The 22,462-nt window shown below is 34.3% G+C and overlaps 1 protein-coding gene across 8 annotated transcripts in view; it reads right to left on the reverse strand.

Moving 5' to 3' along the window:
* Positions 1–10,795, reverse strand: part of LOC125246199 (gastrula zinc finger protein XlCGF57.1-like) — a 46,791-nt gene extending 35,996 nt beyond the window's left edge. For 4 of the 8 annotated variants that reach the window (XM_048157140.1, XM_048157130.1, XM_048157135.1 and 1 more), the window contains exon 1: positions 10,489–10,794. In XM_048157140.1, the coding sequence (XP_048013097.1) occupies positions 10,489–10,558 (70 nt within the window). In that variant the 5' untranslated portion in view covers positions 10,559–10,794. Of the gene's footprint in view, positions 1–10,488 lie in introns of all 8 variants that reach the window. The other 4 variants (XR_007179791.1, XR_007179794.1, XM_048157128.1 and 1 more) reach the window with 3 other exon arrangements.
* Positions 10,796–22,462: the final 11,667 nt, after the last annotated feature.

Below are 22,462 nucleotides of genomic sequence, written 5' to 3' on the forward strand. Positions count from 1 at the left end.
GAAATAAATATGTGTGGTCACATGATTAAACTACACAATCATGTTAGACCTGCCCAGAACTCATGCAGACATCTTAAATTTGCATTATAAATGAACATGTGCTTTATAATAAGAGTTGCTTTTTAATACCACATCAAAATATGTGAGAAAAATTTTGTGGTCACAATAGTGTCCGTGGGATTAAATGGGTTAAGAATGTCTATATACCATATATGATGCATCGTTTGAATCTATTGTTTTTGCCTTTCATGTTTGTAAGCAGAGTACGAGCGTTTCTAAAGTATGCAGTGCCATCTGCTGTTAAAAACTATGCTCAGAATCAATTCGGGAGAGAATCGCATTACGTTGGAAAATAGGGGTATGCACAAATAGTCAAATATTCAATCTATAATTAATATTCGAAAAATATAAATACTATTCTAATTTTCCTATGTTGGTTAGCTGGGTGTAAATGCAGTGAAATGTGTTATTTCCTTTTTCTTTTTTTTTTTGCATATATTGTTTAATACGGAAGCCCTAAACGGCCATGGATTATTATTTTATCTTGTTTTCTCGTGATCACGACTTATTTTCTTGTGATCTCGAGATAACAAAAGCTGTTTTGTCATGATAACGACAATCTCTGCTCTAAATTACACAAATGTGCCAACAGGTGGCAGTATATTACTAAATATAACTGATGATGTGCTGTAAATGTCCACTTTACTGTGTTAGTTCATATTGGCTCAGATTGTACGAGTTTCGAACAGAGAGAGTTTTCGTGATTGCTTTATTTTGTGCAGTATTGTGTGTGTTAAGTGATTAACTTAAAGGTGCCATTGAATTGAAAATTGAATAACAAGAGTTCAGTACATGGAAATGACATACAGTGAGTCTCAAACTCCATTGTTTCCTCCTTCTTATATAAATCTCATTTGTTTAAACGACCTCCGAAGAACAGGCGAATCTCAACATAACACCGACTGTTACGTAACAGTCGGGGTAAACGCCCCCAAAATTTGCATATGCCAGCCCATGATCGAGGCATTACACAAGGGCAGAACGTCTGGATGTGCACAGCTGAATCATCAGACTAGGTAAGCAAGCAAGGACAATAGCGAAAATGGCAGATGGAGTAATAATAACTGACATGATCCATGATATCATGATATTTTTAGTGATATTTGTAAATTGTCTTTCTAAATGTTTTGTTAGCATGTTGCTAATGTACTGTCAAAGTCCCTTTAAGTGTTATTCTATAGTCTTTGGTACTGTTAAATGTGATTAAAGTTACCATCGTTTCTTACTGTATTCATGGAGACAAGACTGCCGTTATTTTCATTATTAAACACTTGCAGTCTGTATAATGATTAAAGACAACTTCATTCTTTATAAATCTCTCCAGCTGTGCAGCATTAGCCGTTAGCCACAGAGCACAGCCTCAAACTCATTCAGAATCAAATTTTAACATCCAAATAAATACAATACTTGCACGATTAGACATGTTGCATGACGAACACTTTGTAAAGATCCATTTTGAGGGTTATATTAGCTGTGTGAACTTTGTTTATGCTGTTTAAGGCAAGCGCGAGCTCCGTGGGTGGGGAGCATGAGCATTTAAAGGGGCCGCAGCGTAAATTGGCTCATATTTAATGATGCCCCAAAATAGGCAGTTAAAAATATATATAAAAAAAAAAATCTATGGGGTATTTTGAGCTGAAACTTCACAGACACATTCAGGGGACACCTTAGACTTATATTACATCTTTTAAAAAAATCATTCAATGGCACCTTTAACTGTTAAATGACTGATTATAATTATTTTGCTTGAAAGTGTATCTGCTATCGTTCTGACTAGTTGCCTCACCACAGTTTCACGACCGCAATAGGTTGTGTGATACTAAACTTATTGTTTATTAATACTAATTTTGATGACACTGCATAGTATTCTGTTTGAACCTTATTGTGTATCTTTAAGACGCTATTTTAATCATCATATTTTCAGTTTTTGTTTACCTAAATATGTCACTCAATGTATATTGATAAGAAATGTGATTTATAGCCTTTGTCATTTAATTCAGTGATAGTGAAAACCTTGTATTTTCTACATTTCTTTGTAGGAAACAACACATACACATAAACATGCTTCTCAAACAGCATCCCAAGATTGTTTTAGCCTATATCAACTGGATTAAAGTTTTTTTTGTTTTGTTTTTTGGAAATCTAGAGTATTGCACCTCTTTTTAATGGAAGATAGGAGGAAGACAGTTTAAAGCCCCGGGTATACTTCACTTTCCACGCCCGGACGCGTCATGCGCGCAGTCACGTCCGCGCGTCTTTCAAAGTATACTACACCACGGATGCACGCGGATGAACGTGTTCGTCACATGCACAGTACAGCTTTTTTCTATGCTCTACCTGACATCGGAGAGCAGCACTGAGTCGTGTCATCAATGTGACATTCACTGGGCATGATCGGAGAAGAAAAGAAGTGCATCCTTTCCCATATTTTACTTATCCCCCTCCATAAACACGTCTCTGTACTTTGTATTTAAACATGAATTGTACAAATGTGGTTACTTTCTAATCTCTTCGCACAAACGCTGGTCAAGTTCGCTGTCCATTGTCGTGTTTTTCTCTTTTTTCAAGTGTGTTGTTTTTAAACCGGTCTTTTCACACTCTTCTTTGACGGCTGAACACTGTGCTCAATACTGTGCATATTGCCACCTAGTGGACTCTTCTATACTGCTCGCGCATGCGCTGTTGCACGTGGACTGTCCCCGCGGTCTTGAAATTTGGCCTGCATGCAGCCAGGGTGTGCGGCCGGCCGTGAGCCCTCCGCATGACGAAAATTACATCATGCGGACGGTGCACGAACGCGGACGGCCGAAGTATACCCGGGGCTTAACGCACATGATATCACAGTCTATCCTACATGACGAATAAAAATAACGAACACATTATGTAATATATGTATTTTTTAAATGAGTATGGAAAATAAAGTTGGTTTAATCTAAAAGGTTTTAGAATTATAGAATAATCTGGCATCTTTCTGAAGGCACTCTGCCTGCGCTTGAGATGCTCTGTTGAATATTATGTTAATTACACAAACAATATATTAGGCGCACATTTATTGAACAGTGATTGATTATCTTAAATGTATTTATTTATTGTAAACTTTATTATTAAGTGAAGTAAACATTTAGTTGAAATATCTGCAAGATATAAGAGCGCATGATTTATCCGTCGATCAGATGCATGTCAAAGTTGTGTTCGTTACTATAGCAACAGTAGAATCCGGGTACACTGCGTTTCAGAATCAATCATTGTAAAAAGAACTTGATCACGGCAAAACAACTTTTGTTATCTCGAGATCACAAGAAAATTAAATTGTGATCATGAGAAAACAACTTTTGTTATCTCGAGATCGCGAGAAAAATAAGACGTGATCACGAGAAAACAACTTTTGTTATCTTGAGATCACGAGAAAACAAGATAGAAAAAAATAATAATCCATGGCCGTTTAGGGCTTCCGTAGTTTAATGCTTTGAACTAAAAGAAAAATAATGTAAGCTTGTTGTGTATATTGCCTAATCGTGAGATTGTTCAGATATGGTTACAAATCTTGATGAATTAAAAAAAAAAAAATAATGTCCTTTTCGTTTAACATCATTCAAATAATCAAATATTCGTTTTTACGAGCACAAATATTCGAATACAATATTTTGGAAAAATACCCATCCCTAGTATTGTCCCAGCCCTATTATATAAAATTAGTTTTCCCTCTATAAATGTACCCAAACAGAAGCTCCCTTGTCTAATAAAACATGCAATATGTTAAACCGTCTTTGGTGTTCCCTTGGTAGGCATGTGACGGTATCAAATTTTCATGTTGCGATTAATTGCTGAAGCTTTTATCACGGTATACGGTATTCAAGATATTGAAATAAGTTGCAAAAAAAAGTGCTGTCATAGTATAACTTTAGGAACTCTTTTTGTACCAAAAATAACTCTGAATGTTTAAATACACTAATATAATACACAAAAAAATATATAAAGTAACATTTTCAAACAGATTAACCCTTAAATGCATGACTGTTTCGCCAATCATTCTTACATATTCGGGTCTTTATCGACCCGGATCTATATCTAACACGGAAGAATCTCTACCTGTCGTGATAATATAAAACTCCTCTGATATTAGAGTAACAATTACAGAAGAATAAAATAAAGCATATTTTGTTACCTTTTGGAGCTTGAAAGGGCTCAGTTTGAGCAGATGTTTTATGCCATCTTCACTGTCCTCGTCAGAGCTCATTTTCCAGTAAATTCAACAAATAATGGGCTAGTTTTATGTTTGAGGTCACGAATATGAGCCCATTCACGATCTCAAAAGTATTCTCAAAACTATATAATTTTCAAGATCTTCAAAATCAATATTTCTATCGCTAACAGCTTCAACAGATTCATCCAGTAACAGTTAGTCATATTTGATTGCGTTCAGTACTTGCTCTGCAGTAAATCGCTGAGCCATTTCATGTTTTTCTTATTATTTTGTTTTCTGTCTGAATGAGTCGTCACTTCAGCATTGTGTATCAGACATTGCCACCTTGTGGAATGAAGGTGAATTGCACTTATTCCATCATCTAAGATTCAATTATTGTTGTGCAGAAAAAAATATACGTACACTCATACACACCTCGGGTCATTTGCAACCCTATACAATCTTTACAAAAAATTAATACAAAAATAGGCATTCTTTTATAATTTTATGATTTTTTTTCTTGTTATATTCTTTATAATGAATTGATTGAGGAATACCAAGAAGGTTGATGTCTAACTTTAAAACATGAATGAGGAGGAGGGTAGTGAATGTCGTCCCGGGTCACTAAAGACCCGAGGTATGCATTTAAGGGTTAAAGTGCAAAAGAATTAGGCTATAAAGAACAACAGATAACACTTTACAATAAGGTCTAATTATTTAATGCATTAACTAAGATTGAGCAACAGCTACATTTGTTACAGAAAGTGTTATTTTTTGTTAATGTGAGTTAGGAAACACAGCTGATCATTGTTAGTTTTATCCCAGGTCCATTAAATAAGTTATTCTGATTTTAGTAATGTTATTAAACAGTAACTAAGAAATTAACTTTAAGAATAATTAATGCTTTAAGTATTTTTCATTGTCAGTTTGGTAATAATGAATTAACATGTTAACTAATGAAGCCGTATCTCTCAAAGTGTTACAGAACAATAACAAATAATCAGAACATTTCTAATCATTAGGGCATGTTGTAGTCCTGATTAAAATATATGTTTTAGGCATTTTAAAAACTTCACCAGTGCAGTTGCTTTGCTTTATTTATGGGGTTTCTGGGGTAACCGTTGCACTCTGCTGTCAGAGAGTGAATGCGCACTTTCTTTCAGCTCGTCTCCTTCACTCGTTCCGCCATGTGCTTCTCGTGCACGTTGGGCCTGTTTACATCTGAGCGCGTGTTCTTTTGACGCAGAATACAGCGGTGTTGTGCATTTTATACGATTGAGGGGAAAGTATTCTTAAATGCATTATAAAAATTTTAATAATTGGTAATAAATTATTATTTACGGTATTTCGAAATGCCCACGATAACAATATTGTGCATATTCATTATCGTGATATATATGTGATATATGTGATATATATAGTCTATTCCATGGTTTTTACAAAATAAAACTGGAAATTGAGGGTAATGCGCAGTGTTGCTACACTGTTGCCGCGGGTTGTTTTTCATGTCCGCAGGTTGAATTGACCCCAAATAACTTTTATTTTACAAATTTTACCAGGGTATACTCACCAAAAATGCAGATTTTTGGTGATGTCACTAATAGGCAACGCACAGACACACTTTGTGTCCTGGTTAAAAATTGCTTATTTCTCTACATTTAAAATTCTTGGAAACATTTAGGATAATACATAAGTCAACAAAATATATAACACTGTTCTAGTGAATTTTTTGAATATTTTAAGCCAAAAATCCTACATATTGTGCCTTTAAAAGGAGTGATGAGAAATCAAATTTTCACTGCCCGTTTAGCCCCACCCACCAATTCATACATGACGTGCAATAGAATAGGTAGCCTAAGTAACATAGGACTATGTTGTGCTAAACCAGATTGAGCTACCAAGCAATAAACATGCTAATGAGGATTACAAAATAAGGTGCAGTGCCTGGACTCGACAGTAATGCAAAAACATATAATTAACTGTGTTAATTCTAATGCCTGATCTGATATTAATGATTCATGTAGGGGAGAGTGGGGTAAGATGAGCCTTTTTTTTTTCCTTTTTTTTTTTTTCTTATGAGGTCCTTAAGATAAGGGAAAATGAGGCAGAAGTACAATGGAAGTATTCAAAATAATTTCAGGATGTTTCGTATCATTTTAATTGATCAGAATATATCTATGTCAAAGGGTTCAAAAATATGGCTTCTTAAAAAAAAGTGTTTCTCTGTGAGTAGGTGTAAACTGATCATCTAACTGAATCTGAATCAAACCCATGTGAAATTTTAAAGATAAAATATCTATTTTAAACACTAATTTAATACTGAAATTTCCTTTAACAAATATTCTTTGCAAAAATATTTTACAAATATTTATTAAAGTTAAATTAAACAACATAAAACCAACCAAATGAAGTTGAAATTTCAGTATCTGTAATTGTTTGCATTTCTGAAACAAGCCAAATTAAACAACATAAAACCAACCAAATGAAGTTGAAATTTCAGTATCTTTAATTGTTTGCATTTCTGAAACAATATGTTGAACATCAAAAATGTAACCTTTCCATAAACAGACTAAACAGAGTTTGTTGAGTAAAATTAAATAAAAACTATATAAGAATGAATAAATGTCACTGAAACTAATAAACATTTTAGTCAAAAGGTTCTTGACATGGTAGTTTTTCTGCAATGTCAACCATGCTATGCATTAGAGACCACAGGTAGAAAGATATATATGTTTAAAGGATTAATCAACTTTTAAATAAAAATTTCCTGATAATTTACTTACCCCAATGTCATCAAGATGTCTTTCTTTTCATCAGTCTAAAAGAAATGAAGGTTTTTGATGAAAACACTCCAGGATTATTCTCCTTATAAATGGACTTCAATGTCCTCCAAACGGTTGAAGGTCAAAATTACAGTTTCAGCGCAGCTTCAAAGAGCTTTAAACGATACAACACAAGGAATAAGGGTCTTATCTATAGAAAAGATCAGTCATTTTCATAAATGTAAATGTATATGCTTTATATAAACAAATGATCACCATTGTAAGTGCTTCCGCTCTATTCTACTTATGGAAAAAAACGAAACTGGCGCTGCAATTGTTCCGTAAGTATAATAGGAAAGGGGTAGGACATCGTAAGCATTTTGGAGAATACTGAAAGTGGAAGCAAGTGCAAGACGATAATTTGTAAAGCATAAACAGTTACATTTTTTTTTAAATGAACGATCTTTTCGCTGGATAAAACTCTTATTCCTCGTCTGGTATTGTTTAAATCTCTTTGAAGCTGCACTGAAACTGTCATTTTGACCTTCTGCCATCTGGAGGCCATTGAAGTCCACTATAAGGAGAAAAATCCTGGAATGTTTTCATCAAAAACCTTAATTTATTTTCAACTGACGAAAGAAAGACATGAACATCTTGGATGACATAGGGGTAAGTAAATTATCAGGAAAATTTATTTAAAAATGGACTAATCTCTTCTCTCTCTCTAATCCTTTCAGAGAAGGATCTGGTGTACTTGTACACAGTTCCTATCAAATAAACTCGAAAATAAAGATAAACTACACCAGTTGCATAATATTACATTGAAATGACACCAGTTTATACTTCTGATTTAACTTAAATTCATTGCCTTATGGTGGGGTAAGTTAAAACACTGGCTCAATTTACCCCACAGCATTTGGCTCACTTTGCCTCATTTTAGGAAAAGCTAGCTAGCTTACCAATTCAGAATAGCTAAATGACTTGCATGGTTTTATATGTTTATAAATCATAATAGTTTTAGACCTGGACAAATTTGCTTTGATGAAACAGCCATTACATCTGATATGTTAAAATTTTACTTTGACAAGCCATAAACAGTTTTTAAAGTATACAAGGAACTTCCACTCCTCCCATGTGCTTCTCCTTTTCAGTCTGGCAGAAATTACGGGTGGTTCTAAAATATATGGTCACATGACAATAAAATGGTAAGGTTGCCAAGATACAGGGAGAGGGTCAATTTACCCACTGGCTCATCTTACCCCACTCTCCCTACAGTCAGATGTTCTTTGTCTGTGTGTCAGTAAATCAATCTCGAGACTAAATGACAACTTGTTGTTTCTCTTAGTAGGATAAAAATATTCTTAACTGTGATTAAATTATAAAGAAAGCGATTAAAGAAAGCCCCCTTTGCAAATGTTGGAGCAGTGCGCGCTGAAGCTATCAGTGACTGACGCATGCAAAACTCCCGTTTAATTCAAGAAATCTTAGTTATATCGCGTTTGCACCGTTAGTGAAGATGAAGCATTTGTTAGTGTACAGAAATTGAGTTGCAATGACGAGATCACTGCTTTAATGCGCTCAAGAACATGTCTGTGATCGGCTACACAGTATTTATCTCTGCAAGGTTTCATGTCACAATCTAAATATAATGCCATAGATCTAGGTAACTATCCCTGCGTCTCAACATGCTCCCTCGCTTCCTAGGTCATGTATCAGTATACCGTGTAAATGAATGTGGCCGACTCCCTGATCAGTGCCCTGACTACTGAACTAAGGATCTGATTTAGACGCATGCCTTGAGAGCTGTAATAGTAAAAAAACGCGGTAAACGAGAGAGTAATAGAGGGTATTCACATGACGTCACCGCAGACCGTTAGAAACAGCTGTACTCCAGCAGAGAAACATGGATTTGCAGTTATCATTTTGTGTCGAATTGTTGGATTTTGGGGTAAAATCATATTGTATTGTTGTTATTGTGTTTGATAACTCAATTAAATATGACCATCTTATATTCTGCAGAATTTTGTGTTTTTAAATAAACACTGACAAGTTTTAAGGGCTGGAAAATATGACGACATAGCATTGATATAAGTGCTCAGATTTAAACCTACCTATATTGAAGTTATATAAAATATTCATAGGCAGATTTGCGTTATGTATTCTATGCATGTCAATATCCATAGGTTTATTTGACAAGTTGTAAGAAACACTTTCGAGCCAAATCTTTAGTGTAATCGTTTGTTTTACTCGTGTTTTCGCAGTTTCCTCTATTAAATCCAGTCATGCAGCAGGTTCTTTTGCCACTCAGTCCAACTGAGGGAGCGCGTTCCGGCGGGAAAGTGATGGAAGCCAATCACAGCAGTGGGCGTTTACACTGAAGTCTCACAGCAAACACGCCACTTAAAACAGAGCGTTCAAACCAGGGGTGTATTCCAGAAAGCAGGGTTAACTTACTGTCACATATACCCTGAACTCTCGGTTGATTAACCCAAACCTTGCTTACTCGAGGTATGCTGGTTCCAAAAATGCATCCGGGAATAAGTTCAGCCAACCCAGAGTATGTTCCCGGTTAACACACAAGACATTCTCAACAGAGCGACGAATCGATGATTCACCATGGAAACAGACGCTAAGAAAAAGCGCGCCATTCTACTTCATTCTTCTTCTTTTGTTTAATGGCGATTTACATAACCTACTTGGTGCACATCACCACCTATTGGGTGGTTGTGCAATAATTTTTAATCTTAATATTGTTTGTTTGATGCTAATTATTTAATAAAATATCACATATATGATATGTATTTTATTATAGAAATTATAGCATAGAAAATGTCCTGTTATAAAGATTAAGAAGTAGATCCATGTGTGCTATGACAATAAAATTCATATATTAGAATTGAATAAACATTTATATATTGTATAATATAACATTGTGTATATAACTGTAACTATATAACAAATTTAGATACATTAATATAACCATATTGATAATATAACACACATCTAAATTCCTCTTAAGCTAACTAACCCTTGAACATAACCTGCTCCGGAGCAGGTTATGTTCAGAGAGCAAGTTGCTATGGTTACTTACATACCCTAAAAGTTACCTCCGTTTTTGGAACCGAAAGTTGAGGTTATCCGCTTACTTACTCTTAAACATACCCAGGTATGTCACATAACCTGCTTTCTGGAATACCCCCCAGAGGTCTAAAATCAGGGCAGGAAAAAAGCCTTTTATTTATAAATTAGGACAATTTTGGATACTAACATCACCCCAGGAAACATTATAAAACAACGCAGTCCATGACCCCTTTAACAGTGAGTTCAACAGTTTTACGATTTCAAAAAGCCATGAGCGAAATTAACAACGAAATTGCATTTTAACACATTTGAAACGTCGATTTAAGACATTTCAAAGACAATGAAGGATCTACGGACAACTTTTTTTAGCTTACAATACTAATTAAAGATGTACACACTAACCTGCTTGTTCCTGATGTTTTATTACTCTGCAGGGTTCTGGTTGACTCGTGTCCTCTTTAACAAACACCATCTTCTCAGACGAGTTGCTGCACCTCCTGATATTCCTGCTCGTCTGAAAACTTTGAGGATGGGAATATTACAGGTATTTATTGACCCAATTTAAAATCTTTTTTTATGAATTAAAAGCACATTTATAACAGTTTTCACTAAGCCAGTAGCAGGACATATCACAGAGACCAAGCTGAAAACAAATCTTTTTTTTTCCCCTCTGAGGTTTGTGGTTGGGAAACAAACGTATTACCGCCACCCACTGGACTGGAAGCGCCGAGAGGAAAGAAAATATTTAGCGCTTGTACATGCTGTAGCCCAGGGGTTCCCAAACTTTTCAGCCCACGACCCCCAAAATAACGATGTCAGTGACTCGCGACCCCCACTATCCTCGGAGGTGGTTAACGAGTTGTGCATAAAGGCGCACACGCACTAACGCATGTTTCACACATACTCTGTTTGCAGTGCGCATTTTTTTCTGTGCACATATTAACGGATTTCACACTGCACGCGGATGCGGTCCGGCAGTGCGTTCCAGGAGCGGTGCGTCTGCAGCAGTGCAGCGATCATTTACGCGCCGTGTCTACTTTTGCTGTGCTGCACAGCGCTGAATTAAAACGACAGCGCACTGTTCGCATTAAAATAAACATGTATTGACGCGAAAAAAATAGTAATTTCACCACAGATTCATATAGTTCAAAGTCTCTGTTACACAGTTTAAACACGGCTTTTTTGCCTCGGGTAAAGCAATGAAAATAACACCTTACCAGGCATTTAGGTGAACAAGGAGACATAAACAATAGCACTCATCTCTTCGTGAAGGTGGAAAAACAGTTCTTTATGATCTGAGGGATTTTAAAAAGATTTAAAAGGAAAGAAAAGACGAGAGTCGCCTGTTTTTGTCTATTTTAAGTTTTTTTAAAAAAAAAACGTTTTTGATTTTAACATAAAGCTTACGTTTAAATGTTTTGTCACTTGCGTGAGCAACATAATATATAAATCTAAAGTATTACTTCAGATAAATATAAAGTAATGAATAAAACGTTTAAATATAGTGCGTTTAAACGTAACATATGAAATATAGTGTAGGCCTATACAAAGAGATTCGCTGTGCTGACAAGCCATATTCAGTAACAACTTTTGGATTTGAAATAAAAATAAGTAAATGTTGTGTTTGTGATACACATCCATGGATCAGTTGCGCACTGCAAACGCGGCATATGTGAAGCGCGTGCTTCTCCGCTCTCCTCCGCTGCCTCCCTGCGTTTTCTTTTTTGATCGATATTAACCAACGTTTCATTTCGACAAAAATAATATCCAAAGCTTAAAGCCTAAAGAATTACCTACGTGCACATGTCTGAATGTTTAACATGGTGCAGTAAACTGACCTGCTGCAGCTGATGCTGTTGCTACTATGTCATTAATCTGTCGTAATCACGTCAGGAGTCACGGTCAAGGGAAAGGAAAATCGAAAGGTTGATGGCTTTTTTTATTTGCATGGTTTTTGTTTTTAATTTAACTACTATTTTTAGTATTTTGTGACAAGTATTGATAGAATATACTATTTCTAATCGTTTATTTATTTATTTTATTTTATTTATTTATTTTTTGATTTCTGGAAATCATCTCGCGACCCCTCCCTCACTGTCTCGCGACCCACCGGGGGGTCGCGACCCCCACTTTGGGAACCACTGCTGTAGCCTACTGTTTTTAATGTTGCCAACAATTTTTATTTGAAGCAGTTTCACCACCTAGAGCAGGAGTGACAGTAATCTATCAAGTGTTTTTTTTTTTTTTTTAGATTCATAGATTATGTCGTGACTGAAGTTAATAAATCTGCATTGACAACAGATTAATGTGATGAAACTATAAAAGACAGTCTTAAATGAGCAGCAACCAACAAAATAACAAATAGTCTAAGAAATTGCACATCTCTTATGAAATCGACCAGAGTGTGTGTTTGTGGAAGAGATTCCCACAGGGATGTGCTTGATAGGGCTGCAACAAACGATTATTTTGATTGTTTATTAATGATTATTAGAACGATTAATTGACTAATTGTTGATTATCATCCTGGTTAATCAGTATGCTTTGATTATTCCACATAAGCAGTTATTTAAAATATTGAGCTATACTTTAAAAAAAATAAAACAAGGAATCACTGCAGCTTTTGAAATTGTCTTTTTAATTAATTTTGAGCCAAATGAATACACCGTCAAGTTTCCTTTCCTCCTCAGAAGTCCAACTAATAGTCCATCTGTTATGACAGGTAGCTACTGTGTTTTTATTAAATCTGGGAATTGTAATAGCCTAATAACTTTTTTAATAAGAGTAAAAATATGAATGTAATAGTGCATTTTTATGAAAAAAAAATTAAGAAACAGCTTGAATATGCGATTTCTACATGTGGGCGGGAATTAAACGCCTCTCAAACTGTGTCGTCGTCAGTTTCCTGAGTTCCACACAACAGAATAATGCTACATTCCAATTTGCCTAGTGTGTTGCAGAAGAGTATGCAAGCTTTGGGACATACTATACTTTGTCTAACTTAGTTACAGGGAACCTGTAACTGGTTAAACTGCCCTGTCTATCATCTTGTCACAGTTAGAAACCTTCACGTTCAATTAAATTTAATTTCATACCTTTTCAGAGTGAAATGTAGTTCTGCCAGTCATGGGTCTTTTATGTGTAGAACTCTTCTCATCTTTGCATAATGATGCATTTAAAAGTTAATGACCAAATGCATTGTTATAAAAGTTCAAAATGCTGTTGCAGATGAAATATAATGAGGATAACATTTAATACATATTTTTTAATCACGTTAAATACTGATTATTAATCACTCAAACCCGTTTATCTTAAATGTAGACTTTTTTCTATTTATTTATTTTTATTAGGAGTGCAAAACTTACAACATAGGGTGAACAAAAAACAACAATAATACAGCAGTAATAGTAACAGCAATGAAAAATAAGTAGAAATGACAGATGGATAATAGTAGAAGTATGTAAATAGTAATTGCATGTATAATAATAATGATAATAATATTTTGTGATGACGACAACAGTAATATCAGTAATAATAATAACAGTAATAATAACAATAATGATACTAAAGATGGTGATGATAAGTTGTGTTGACGGCAATAGTAATATCAATAATAATAATAGATAACATTGATAATAATGACAATAATAACAGTAGTGGTACTAATACTAAGGATGGTGATGATAACATTTTGTGTTGACGGAGAAAGTAAAATCCATAATAATAATAATAATAATAACAACATTTGTATAAGTAATAATAGCAACAGTAATAACAGTAATAATAACAATAGTAATACTAAATGTGATAATATTTTGTAATGACAGCAATAGTAATATCAATAATAATATAATATTAGTAATAATAATAACAATAGTAATAAAAACAATAGAAATGCTAAAGAAGGCGATGATGATGATATTTTGATGACAGCAACAGTGATATTAATAATAATTAATACTGAGTTATATTAATAATAATTAAATGTAGACTTTTAAAAGTAGGCATGTCGAGTATTTTCTGCGTTTTGGTTCTTGTTTGTGGCGTTTGCCACAAAAGATGTTAAAGAAGATTGAGACGTAGGCTACTCGCTAGTGCATTCTGATGTTTTCTTCATTAAAGGAATGACATTTTGTAGTAAATTGGAATGTACACAAATAAAAAACTGAATTTTACTATTTTAAAATGCTTCCAGAATCACACGAGTTCAATGCTGGATTTGCACAAAGGCTCTTACTGAAAGATGGAGCAGTTCCCACTTTAAGAGCAAAAACTGCTGTTTTTGGGCTCCAACCTGTAAGTATGTTTTATTGTTTGTACATGTCTTTTAAATGTATAATTCTGTTGCTACTTTTTGGTTGCATCAGTGACGTAAACAAAGACCAGTGCGCTTTTGCTAGCCAGTTAGCTAAATTCTAGCGCATACTTCTCCAACAAACGCCAACCAACTCCAACAAACTTCTAGGTAATCATACCAGCAAACTTGTGTCTGTGTTTGTTGGTGTTGTTCAAGCTATAAATTAAACGATACCTTTACAAAAATGCTACAACTCAGTCACAGTAAAGCTTTAATCAGGATAACACTGTATATCAAAAGCTAACATAAACAGGTGTAACATTTACAAGTGACAGCATATCTAAACACTTTGACACAAATACAAACAAAAATACTTACCATTCATAAATGTCCTTTAAAAGCCGTGCTTGCAGAGATTCTGCTTGACCCTCTTCATTACTGCTGTCTGGGTCTGATTCGGGTTCAAACTGATACAGCAGTAATGACGCCATTATTTACTTTCCACCAAATCCCATGCTACTATTGCTCATAATGGTAAAGGCTGTGGCGTTTCTGGACAACATGCACTAAGTGCTTCAGCTAACCAATCTGAGCCCATTGCGTATTTCGGAGGGAGGGGCTTCATAGAACCAGGAAATCAACCCGCCGTTCAAATGACTATATAGACAGCGGTGTAGAATAAAGGTAAAATATATGAAAAATACTATATTTTTTTTAAAGGGGGGGTGGGGTGGAATGCTATTTCATGTATTCTGACTTATTTACACTGTTAAAGAGTTAGATTCTCATGCTAAACATGGCCAAAGTTACAAATCATGAGATGGACGAATGACGGAGTATTTCTGTGCCAAAAATTATTTGTTATTAAAATACCTATAGAAACTGATAGTTCAGACAGGACCACTTTGGCAAGTTACTTTGAGTTTATTGAAACTATGGTTCCTTATAGGGGTTCTTGCTCCGAAATTAATTGAACATACAATCTTTAACATTAACCTCCCATGGAACCATCAGCTTGAAATACATAGACCATTGACTTAGTAATGTTTTTGAAGCAAACAGTGTTGTCCGTGTAGATATGGCAGTGGGACGTCTATATTGTAGCTTGTTTATGAGGAGGAGTGTCTCTCAGCAGTGAGGTCCATGTCGGCTTGGACTTGAAAGCCTTGGTATTCTGAAACAAAAGAAGACGACAGCCAGAAGGTACAAAGTAATATGCTCATGCTTATAATGGGGAGGGAGGGAGGGTATGCGAGCAGTTTGAGCATACTTACCGAGCAGTAATGCCATGTATATATGTCCCCGATCTTATAGGATAATGGCAGTGATTGGAGCGATTTGACAGCTGACCACGCCAGCTGGTCGCAGCACTATGCTACATACAGAAAAGTCAACTTAATATCAAAAACAAGTTCTTTATTTTACAAATGTGGGAGAATTTCAAGAATTCAAGAGGAGGCAAAGCCAAAATACACTGTAAAAAGTGAATGTGGGTGTAAGTTGGATTGCTATAACTATTTTAGTCGAATTACTTTGTCTTTCTTCTTTCCGAATTGTAACGCATTATTGTACACTCTTTCAACTTAAACACGTAGAAATTCACAACTACTCAAATGTCTCACTTTCAGCCAACGTATAATTTCCCTTTAAGGACCCCGCGTCAGACGTTTTTTTTTTTTCTGACGTCATGACGCACGAGCCTGTCCTGAAAATTGCGAGTCGGTGGCCATTTTCTTTTCCCCAGACTCGGATGAATTAAGGTAGGTTGGAAAGTTGTTTTTTTTATTAATATAACTCGATAATGCAAAGGTTGAACATGTTAATTACCATAGTTTGTGAACATGAATACTAACGAAATCGTGACTAACCGAATTTTTGAATTTGCGCGGTCTTTTACAGTATACAGGTTAGCGCTAACTGATTATTTTCTATACAAGATGTTGCATTTACTCATTTGTGTTATAGAAATGTATTCAGTTTGGACCTTGAGAGTAAGTTTATAAATATTGATCAAATAAATGCCGTGCATGCAGTGGGTGAAATGCTGCGGGCAGGAAGTGCGCGGGGAGCGGGAGAAAATGCTCGAGTCGAGGCTGAGGGAATTCTCGCATTATAATGTTGAGATTAGTTTTTAAAGTAATATTTGTTCTGATTTATTCCTCTATTTTTTCGACCAAAATGATAAGTAAAGACAAGGTTTTGCTTCGTCCAGGAGAAGAAAAAAAAAAAAAATAAACAAAACATATATATATATATATATATATATATATATATATTTAGTAGAAATAGTAGAAGAGTATTTACACAACTAATTTATTTCCTGAACTGCAGCAAACGATTTTTTTCTCTCCTCTTAGGACCTAAAGTTAAATGTTGTTTGACGACTGAGGACACTTTGCAATACATGGTAAGTAATTTCTAATTTCTAAACGACTATAATTGTTAATAGATAATATGAATTACTAATGTTAAACATGTTTGAGTAAAATCCATCTAATGCTGTCTATTGACTTGCATGTTAACCTCATTAGCAAACATTAGACTTGGAATTATCCAACCAAAATGTTTATCAACTTACTCTCAAATGCATATGACTTTTGTTTTTCTGAAAATATATGTTCTGTATTATTATTATTATTATTATTATTATTATTATTTTTGCCTGTATATATTTTTTGACTCTCAAAGTGACTGTAGCCATTGACTTGCATTATATGAATCACAGAGGATCACAGTTCCAGCTAAAGATCTTCTTTACTGCTTTGCTGAGGGAAAAAAAGTCACCTACATCTTGGATGGCGAAGGTGAGTAAATTAACAGCTAATTTTCATCCCATTAATCAAGAATGATTAAATATATTAGGATGTAAAACTAATTTATGATTTGTAGATGCATGTTTTATTTTAAGACTAAATTAAATCTGCAAAATCTGATTATTACAGATTATTCAGATTTTTTTAAAATAAGAAAAATAATCACAGTTGCTTTATCACAGACTGAAAACATTCACTTGAGAAGTGTGTCCTGTAGGCCCTTATCTTTTTCCTGGGAGAAAATCCTGAAGACCTCATCAAGGAGTACCTTCTGAGTTGAACGTAAGAATATTCTATTTTGATTTAGCTTCTGAAAAAAAGTCTAAATTTGTGTATTTTGTAGTTATGCTGGCAAAAGGCAATGGAACCTTTTTTTCTTCTCCGCAATTTTAGGATAACCAGACAGATGATTATGAGGAGCAGCTCACCATGGCAGTGTTCATTATTCGGAAGGAGGGTGGAGAACTTCATGAACCACCTGCTGACATTGTGATCGAGGGACTTAAAGTTTTGAATCAATACATCATCAGCTTGGCTTATCCGAAACCCCTTCAATTTATTTTTGAGGTGTTCCAGAAAGTATTCTTGCTGCTTGATCAGCACAATATGTCACCAAAATTAAAACTTTTTTCAGTAGACTACAGTGAACTTGCAGTAATCATGTTTGAATGTACATATGTCTAGTCTGTGTTTGAAAGAATGTCGATGTTTCAATTGTTGAATGTTTGTAAGACTGTCCAGTTGTTGGTTTGTATGTGTATGTCTAGTACAAATATGTAGTTATATGGATGTCTAGTTGTTGTTTGAGAATCGCTTGGTTCACTTTGATTTGTGCAAGGGTAATCACCTTTAAAGGGTTAGTTCACCCAAAAATGAAAATTCTGTCATTTATTACTCACCCTCATGTCATTCCACATCCATAAGACCTTTGTTCATCTTTGAAACTCAAATGAATATCTTTTTGATGAATTCTGAGAGGTTTCTGTTCCTTTATAGAGATCCAACGCAACTACCACTTTCAAGGTCCAGAAAGGTAAGAAAGACATCATTAAAGTAATCCATGCGACTCCAGTGGTTTAACCTCAATTTTATGAAGCGACAAGTGTTTTGCGCAACAACGACAAAAAAACATAATTTACTACTTATATTATTTACTACAAAATATTATCCTAAGCACATTCACGCAACATCAACTTTTGTGTGAACACAAAACGCATGCGTCGTGGTGCTCTTGTGAATACGTGCTGCAGATCAATGTTTTCGTAAGTAGAGGTAAAACTTTTTGTGTGTGTGTGTGTAAACAAAGCACTTGTCGCTTCATAAAATTGAGGTTAAACCACTGGAGTCACATGGATTACTTTAATGATGTGTTTCTTACCTTTCTGAACCTTGAAAGTGGTAGTTGCATTGGATCACTATAAAGGGACCGAAAGCTCTCAGAATTCATCGAAAAGATATTCATTTGAGTTTTGAAGATGAACAAAGGTCTTATGGATGTGGAATGACACGAGGGTGAGTAATAAATGACAGAATTTTTATTTTTGGGTGAACTAACCCTTTAAAGGTGCCCTAGAACTTTTTTAAAAAAAAAGATGTAATATAAGTCTAAGGTGTCCCCTGAATGTGTCTGTGAAGTTTCAGCTCAAAATACCCCATAGATTTTTTTTAATTCATTTTTTTAACTGTCTATTTTGGGGCATTATTATAAATAAGCCGATTCAGGGCTACTGGCCCTTTAATTCTCGTGCTCCACGCCCACGGAGCTCGCGCTTGCCTTGAACAGTGCATAAACAAAGTTTACACAGCTAATATAACCCTCAAATGGATCTTTACAAAGTGTTCGTCATGCATGCGGCATGTATGCGTCGGATTATGTGAGTATTGTATACTGTTATATTGTTAACATTGATTCTGAATGAGTTTGAGGCTATCCTCTGTGGCTAACGGCTAATGCTACACTGTTGGAGAGATTTATAAAGAATGAAGTTGTGTTGTGATACATACAGACTGCAAGTGTTTAATAATGAAAATAGTGATGGCTCTTGTTTACCGTGAATACAGTAAGAAACGATGGTAACTTTAACCACATTTAACAGTACATTAGCAACATGCTAACGAAACATTTAGAAAGACAATTTACAAATATCACTAAAAATATCATGATATCATGGATCATGTCAGTTATGTCAGTTATTATTGCTCCATCTGCCATTTGTTCTTGCTTGCTTACCTAGTCTGTTGATTCACCTGTGCAGATCCAGATGTTAATACTGGCTGCCCTTGTCTAATGCCTTTCATAATGTTGGGAACATGGGCTGGCATATGCAAATATTGGGGCATACACCCCGACTGTTACGTAACATGTTATGTTGAGATTCGCCTGTTCTTCGGTCTTTTAAACAAATGAGATTTATATAAGAAGGAGGAAACAATTGAGTTTGAGACTCACTGTATGTCATTTCCATGTACTGAACTCTTGTTATTTGACTATGCCAAGATAAATTAAATTTTTCATTCGAGGGCACCTTTAAAGGTGATTACCCTTGCACAAATCAAAGTGAACCAAGCAATTCTCAAACAACAGCTGGACATTCATGTAACTACACATTCGTACTAGACATACACATATAAACCAACAACTGGACAGTTTTACAAACATTTAAAAAAAAAACCCAAACCCATAAAACTTTAGTTCATCATAAGAATAATAAATATATTACCATTTTGAGAGCTTTCTGTCCCTATATATAATAGTATAATAGTGTTCAGTCCAGTACAGAGTACTTTGCAAAAAGGCAGATGGTATGTAAATGGAATGGATCTTTTTAAGTTTCAGTTAATGAAATTACATTAGAAACTTTGTTCAAATTGTTTTGCAAATGAATTCTGTTTCATTTTTGGAAGGAGGAAAATACTGTCAGTGTATAAACTGAATGAATGTTAATAAATATTTCTAAAGCAATTTAAGTCTTGTGATGATTTATTGCATTTTCAGGAAAAAAATACTTCACAACTAACGAAAAGATAGTACTTTAATGCAGTTTGTTTTAAATTGATTTTTTTACTTGCAGGCAATTAAAAAAATTATTTGGGAAAAATTAACATTTAAGTTGGAATGCAGTAAAATTAAGTTGGCCTAATGTAAATAATAGGATTGAGTAAACTCAAATAATAAAAGTGTGATTGACCTAATGAAATTAAGTTGATATAAGTAATAAATTAAGTTGAGAAAAAGTAATAAATTAAGTTCAGAAAACTTAATCTATTTAGGTGTTACCAATTGAAATATTTTTTTTTTTAAGTTGATCCAACTAATCACTTTTTACAGTGTAACAAACATAAATGCTCTACATATTAGGGAGAAACTAACTAAGAAAACAAAGATACAATAAAAATAAAAAATCCCTAGCTAGCTTAAACAGGAGAAAACAAGATATAAAGAAAATGGCGCCCACCTCTCTACCAATCCCTTCCTAAAGAATTAACAATATAAACTTAGTATGTAAAGAACAACAGAAGTAGGTACAACAAAATAACAAAATTAACAACAAAATAACAACTTGCAAAAAAAAGAGGGAAAAAAAGGATTTCTTGTAGTAGGCGCCAGTTACCACAAGAGTGATAACACCATAACACTGAAGAGAATCAATCCAGTATCAATCATAACAACTAGTAAAGCTTTTGGGTTGAGAAAAGAAGCCTCACAACACACACACACAACTCAACTTTTCTGATACTGGTGTTCCCATCATGCATGGGCATAGATAATAATGATAATAATTAATGAGGTTGATTTTTCGCTCTATTTACACTGTTTTATCATTGCTTTTGTGGGTTTACTAACTTGACATTTTGTGACATTTGGAGTTCATTTTCAGAGGTGTAAATGTAATTAGTTACTGTACTTAAGTATCTTTTTGGCTACTTTGTAGTTGTACTAAGTATCAAAGATATTGGCAATTTTAGTATACTTGACTACATTTTTGAGCAAGTAAATGTACTTTTTACTCCACTACATTTGTGATGAGTAATGCAATTACAGATTACATTTTTCTTGGCAGCTAACTTTTTCTGCAGCAGTTTTTTTCTGCTTTAAAGAAGCAATATCACCATCTAAGGGCATTGAATGTACTAGATCTTGTGCATTTTGCCTTTACTCACCCAAAACTTCAGCAAGGATACTTTACATGAATGTGAGTGCATTAGCAGGTAGTTGCTGAATCGCAGGTGTTTTGATTTATTAGATGAGGAAATCACTGCAGCTGGGGATGAGACTCAAACCAGCACATGCAGTAGACTTTGACTATTTAATTTTACTTAACATTATTTTATTAATCCGCTATACTGACAAGACCATTTTGAAGGATATTGGTTTAGTTATGGCCTTTCTGTGCACATGAGCTCAACTGAGACTTTGTAGTTTGTAGAGGTTTAAAAGGTTGTTGTGTCGACTTTGATTTATTGCGATATTGAGGTGTTCAGATTTATTTTGATTTTAGAAAATAAACTTTTCTCATCTTATTTTCACAGGCAGTCTCTCAGGACTGGTGCATCTCTGAGCCTACATTCAGCATGAGTAAAACACTTAAGTACTGTTAAAATCAGATGTTTTAAGACGGAATTGGTTTCTTGTAACTTGCAGTGGAGTCATTTTTGATGTAAGGTATCAGTACTTTTACTCAAGTATGGTTTTTAGGTACTCTTTTAGGTACTAAACCTCTGTTCATTTTCTACTCAAAATGGCACATTCACACTCAAATATGACTTGTCGAATGTTACAGGCATTGTGTATTGTGAACCAAGTACTGAGGTCTCTGTGTTCAGGTGCCGTGTTACTTCTAATATGTAGATATGGTGTCAACACAATATCTATTGTATTATTTAATTGGATGTTTAGTAAAGTATAGACTTTAAAAGTGTAGTTTAATTCAGTTAATATTGTTTGAGTAAAATGTACTGCAAAAGAACCTAGTTCAAATTACTTATTTTCTTTGTTAATTTTACTTAACTTATTGAAGTAGAGTTTACTAATTTGAAGTTTACTTAAAAAATATGCATACAAAAACATACAAAAGAAAAAATAAGTAAATTTTTACTAAAAAAAATAAGTAAATTTTTAAATGTGTTTTTAGTGTATGAAAATTTTAAGACTTTTTTGTAGACTTTTTTGAACAAGCAATTGTTTGTTTATGTTTACTTTATATTTCATATGTTTTATATGACACATTTATTAGAGAAAAGCATTGGGCAGGATGTGGAATAATATTGT

The sequence above is a fragment of the Megalobrama amblycephala genome, linkage group LG1, assembly GCF_018812025.1.
Source record: "Megalobrama amblycephala isolate DHTTF-2021 linkage group LG1, ASM1881202v1, whole genome shotgun sequence".
In the NCBI taxonomy this organism is placed as follows: Eukaryota; Metazoa; Chordata; class Actinopteri; order Cypriniformes; family Xenocyprididae; genus Megalobrama; species Megalobrama amblycephala.